Source organism: Buceros rhinoceros, unplaced genomic scaffold (genome assembly GCF_000710305.1).
Source record: "Buceros rhinoceros silvestris isolate BGI_N320 unplaced genomic scaffold, ASM71030v1 scaffold39469, whole genome shotgun sequence".
NCBI lineage: Eukaryota > Metazoa > Chordata > Aves > Bucerotiformes > Bucerotidae > Buceros > Buceros rhinoceros.
Genome location: NW_010432807.1, coordinates 18,181 through 23,347, shown reverse-complemented (window position 1 = coordinate 23,347; position 5,167 = coordinate 18,181). Strand labels below are relative to the sequence as shown.

The following is a 5,167-nucleotide window of genomic DNA, read 5'->3' as shown; positions in this document are numbered from 1 at the left end:
AACCTCAGGGGTAAAGGGTGGAGCCAGTTCCGCGCACGCTGCGCCTCACCTAAAAAATCCACCGCACAGGCCCAAAGGGTGCACTCATCGCTTGCAGTGAGCATGGGAAAAGCCCTTCCCAGATCTTCGTTTGTGAAGCCAAGCCATGATGAAGGTGTCAATGACACTGCTTTGATGGTCTCTAGCCAACTGGTACTAAAGCATTGACTGGTCTGTTTATCTTCCAGCTGGCAGGATTGGCTGTCATTGCCTTTGGTCTTTGGCTGCGGTTTGGTGGGGTTATGGCAAACTTTGCTTCTGACAAGAAGTCTCCAGAGTATTTCTTCATGGGTAAGTTAAAGCGCCTGTGTTGACAGCAGCCTTTAAGCCTTGGTTTCATCCTGGGGCACGTGACACACCCTATGCATCGAATATATATGAAGGCAAACAATTCCTGGGCTGAACTACACAAAACGGGACATTCTGGTGCTCTGTGTCATGTGCACGGTGGCTTTCATCCTTTCTGTGCTTGGCATCAACTTCCTTGGGCTTAACTGAACTCTTCTCTCAGATCTGATCCAGTCCTCACTCTAAATGAATTGTGCCAATACTGTCAGAACAGAAGTTGAGATGGTCTGGCACTCCTGGAAATGGGGCTCATGAATATATCCTTCTGGAGTTTGCTGTGCAGCTTCCAGCCAACAAAACAACAGGGTCACTTCTGAGTGTTTCTAATAGCAGTGCAGCAGGCTCACCAGTTCGCCCTGTGTCTGCATGCAGAGGCCCTCAGTGTGACTTCAAGTATCAGAGCAAACCCTTTCACAGCTGAAAGGCAAAACTACACAATGTTCGGTCATCTTGGAAACTGTTTGCCTAACCTAGGCAAGAATCACCTGGTTCCCTAAGCCCTCAGAACTGGCATTGGTCGTAACTAACTTTAGACATCCAAGATAACTTTTTTCCTCCATAGGATTTCCAGTGAGGTTTTCTGGAAATGCCACCTGTGTTACATATCTGTAGACATCCTTAAATAGCGGCTGTCTAGGACTGCCAGCAACTGCATTTCTCTATCCATTGGCAATTGTAATATGCCTTTACAACAGATTTTTTTCTGGTGTAATATATCAGCCCTGGAGATGGACTTACTCAATATAATCCAATTGGTGCAAACATTTTTGCCATCTACAAATGCCAAGTATGAATGAACACCCAGTTCTGCTTTGTCCATCAAGCCACTCTGACTGTGGGAATAGAGAGGTAGAATGTTATATCCAGCAAAGTTTCTGTGGGAGCTTATGAGGCTGAATAAAACCATTCAGATAAAATTTGATTGGGACCTGTGAAATACCCTGTAAGCACCTCCACTGACACAGAGAGCCAGGAAGTATGATACACTTTTTCTCTTACATCTGAGCTGCTATGTCAGCAGCACATTAGATCCCCAACTTTATTTCCAGATCCAGTTTATACCTGCTGAGTTTCCTGTGCTGTATCTTGGAACTCTTCTCTGCCTCATCCACTTACATTTCACTCAGGAGATTCAACCAGACAGAAGGATATTCTGGCCTTTGAAATGAAGCACTATTGGTTTGCTAGAACCCAGAAAGCAATGTGATGTGAATAAGCACCACAGTCATTTCACAGCTTTGCAGTGCAGACTGTAACACTGTGTAAACAAGATGATAGTCTTCAGTGCATGTGTATTTAAATCTCTAAGATTTATCTGCTTCAGTCCTGGAGTTACAAAAGCTGTTCAGAGTTGTTAATTTTGGGAAGTCCTGGGGAATGCTCTTGTAAAAGTTTTGTCATACACTATGACATTCAACTATTGGGTTGTCAGATGTATTTATAGAGCCGTATGCTGTAATATGTAACTGCTAGCAGAGGAAGTGCTAAGAAACAGGACATAAATATGTTGAGAATTCTTTTAAACTTGCACTTTTGACTGAATTCTAAAGCAAAGTTTTGGCCCTTTTTTGTAACAGGCATTGTGCTCTGAATAGAGCATTCCTGTTAAAGAAAACAAAAACATCTGCTGCTGCCCTCCCTCATTACAAATCATGTTAAATGCTGTGGTGACTTTCGAGCATCTGATGGGAGAGCCATTCAGAAGTCTGAGGCTTCTAACAATCTGTGACCTAGGCAGTGGTGAAAGAATGGTGTTAAGCTCAGTAAGGGTGCTTTTTTGCAGCAGACGAGGCTGCACTTGACAGTCACACTCAAGAGTGTTAACACTCTAGGATATTTCAGCTCTGGGTCCCCCTTGACAGCTGTGTATTGGGCCCGTCTCTCAGACACTCCAGGGATGTGGTTTATTTGGCTTTGCCTGTTTGCTCTGTAACATGCATTTGGGTGGAAGACAGAATTTTGCATAGGAATTCTTAATATGGAACACTGTGCAGCACACAAAGAGCAGCTGGCCAGTGGGCTGGAAGAGAAAGCAGATCATCAGTATGTCTTATGGCTATATATTTCATAATAACTTCTTCAGCTCTGTTCTGCTGACCACTTTTGTGGCCACCTTGTGATAACCCAAGCCCCCGTGCTCAAATCAGCTTTGTGCCAGTGCTTGGAACAACAGTGCAGCTACATTCAGAGTTTGCTTTCTAGTTGAAAGACTGTCCAGAATCACTATCTTGTGGAAAGCATCTAATTTTTCTTGCTTCTAAAGAGCAGCACATTCTACTCTTTTTGTACCTGGATTGAGCTGCCAGCTGAATCTAACCAGCTTCTCTTTTGTGCTTGTGAAGTTTTTGTTCCTGGATCCAAAATGTTGTTTCAGTTTAAAATACATGATAATTATATCCTTGCATTTTCCATTAGGCCAGAATGAGTCTCCTTAAATAGCCTTGTTTTTACCAGCAGTCCAGCTGTCTTCTCTGCCCTCTGGAATAGTCCAGGCCATGTCTTAGCAACCAGGCTTGTTCATCTTTTCCAGCCACTGAAATATTTTTGTTGGTTTAAGAACAACTTACAGGCAGCAGTGCTGAGGTCAAGCACATAGGTGTTCTCAGTTTTCTGTTGCTTGTGGTTTTGTGTTCAGTGATCCATATTCCCCACCGCAGATTGCAGTTTTTTAACCTACAATATAAAAGGCTGGAATTGGAACTCTTTGACCCATGCAGTCTCCCTCCACTTTACCAGATGTATCTTTTACTGGAGCAACCTCTTGTAATTGGACATCCTCTCTCTGCAGCTCCCCAGCTTTCGGAGTTCCCACTGCAGTGGCAGGCATGACAGTATTTTTATGCTATTCCTTCTCATAGTACATTTTTTGTGCTTGTGCTTCAAGTGGTGAGGCACAACCGTAGCTTTCCTGTTCTGTTGTGGTTCAGCTCTGGTAGATTTTGTATATTCCTCTCTCAGCCGTACTTGGGAGAAAAAAAAGAAAAAGAAAGAAAGGAAAAGATAATTTCATCAAAGATCAATGGCTGGGCAGTTACCTCTTTTATCTGAGTTTTCTGTGACGCTATACTGACAAATGGATAGAAGATCTGTAGAATAAACAGAATTGGTTTGGATTGCTCATCCTTCTCGAGACTCCTGTAGCAAGACTCCAGCAAGATTTTTACTGGGCAGGAAAGTCTGCAACGAGAGGGAAAAGAGATGCCTGTGTGAACCTGCGATGTCAGTGTTGCTGTTTCACAATTAATTGGTCCTTAATTAATTCTCTGTAGTAGTGCTGTTCTTAAATTTAAAAATACCTGAAGCATAGAAGTGAAGATAAAGTGCCTCCTGAGAGCCAGTTGATCATTCATGAAGTAAAAACTAACACAGGGACTTTTAAGTGTCAGTTCAATACACCTATTCTCCTCTCTGCTTTTGGTGGACGAAGAGGAAAGTCTGTCATGGAGAACAAACTCCTTATCCCAAATAAATGAAGTGCAGAGCATCACATCACTGCCAGTAGCAATAAAAATGCAGGGTATATACTCAAAAAGTCCCCTCAGGAATGGTAACAAAAACTGATGAATGTGAGCGAATCAATCTGGATGACTCTCATGACTGCCATTACTGAAGCACTGCTTCTCCTCCACAGCCAGAGATCACAAACTTCCTGCTATGTTATGTTCTCTTTGCTCCAGTTCCAGTTCTCTTTGCTCTTTGTTCCAGTTTCCTCTCAGGGCCAAACCAGTTGTGGATAGATCTTTCAGGGTGGCTGTGGCTTTTTCTTGGGGTCTCTGAGAGCATGAGTGATCATTCTGGCTTAGAAAGGTACAGTTAGATGGTGCATGCCTTAGGATATGAAGTCATGTCTGGAGCTGAAGGATGTTAGTAGTTTTTCTCCATAGTAGTGGGTGCCCATACAAACAGGAGTTGGCCAGCAGTTAAATCCATGTAAACTGCAGTTCTCTGCTCCTGTGCCTCAATTTGTTATGGTTCTGTTAATGTACTTTGGAGTCAAGCACTATACTCTTAGTGAACAGTATTTTCTCTCCAAAATCTATCAAACTCTATCAGCTTTTAAAATATTGGCAAAGCAGCCTCTGTGTAGAGGTGCTACCATGTGTGTTGGAGAGGCTTTTAGTCTGTACTCGAGACTGAAGCAATGAATTTGCATATCTTCCTATCACTGTGTGTGCAGGTCTCTTCTTCAGCAGTTGAGGAAGAGTGGTTTAGAAAAGGCTGATAGTGAACCTTATAGAAAACAAAGCTTGGAAATGGAAATCTGATTAACCACCACCACCACTCCACCCCCTCCTCCCCAAAAAAAACCTCACTCAAATGAAAGTTGTGTAAAAGTCTGCAGTCTCTCTGCTGGATCATAAAACCTAGCAATCAGTTCCCAAGAGTCAGTATCCTGCCTGGCAGAGTAAAGGCAAGACCACCACAAAGTCAGAATTTTGACAGAACCAGCTAATTAAGCCTAATGGAACTAATGGAATAATGTGTTCACCTACCTCAGGCTGATTGTTTTATATCTGCAATATGCTCAGATTCAGTCGCTTGTTTTGGTTGGGTTTTTTTTTTAATTATTAAAATTTTTGAATTATTATTATTAAGCATGATGATGCACTATTTGCCTGTTAAACTGTCCTCCTGGGCAAACCTTTCTCCCACTCTACTCAGTCTGTGCATAGCTATCTAAAAGCCAGCCAGTTCCACACAGCAGCAACAGTCAAACCGAGGGTTAGGCCATTTCCTTCTCTGACGCGCCCTCTTCTCCTTCCTCTCGGCAGCTGGGAGT

General features: G+C 42.9%; 1 protein-coding gene across 1 annotated transcript in view; it reads left to right on the top strand.

Moving 5' to 3' along the window:
* Positions 1-206: 206 nt before the first annotated feature.
* The window catches only part of TSPAN2 (tetraspanin 2), an 18,923-nt gene continuing 13,962 nt past the window's right edge, over positions 207-5,167 (top strand). The window contains exon 1 of the mRNA XM_010143895.1: positions 207-330. Coding sequence (XP_010142197.1) covers positions 282-330 — 49 coding nt within the window. The 5' untranslated portion in view covers positions 207-281. The remainder of the gene's footprint in view (positions 331-5,167) is intronic.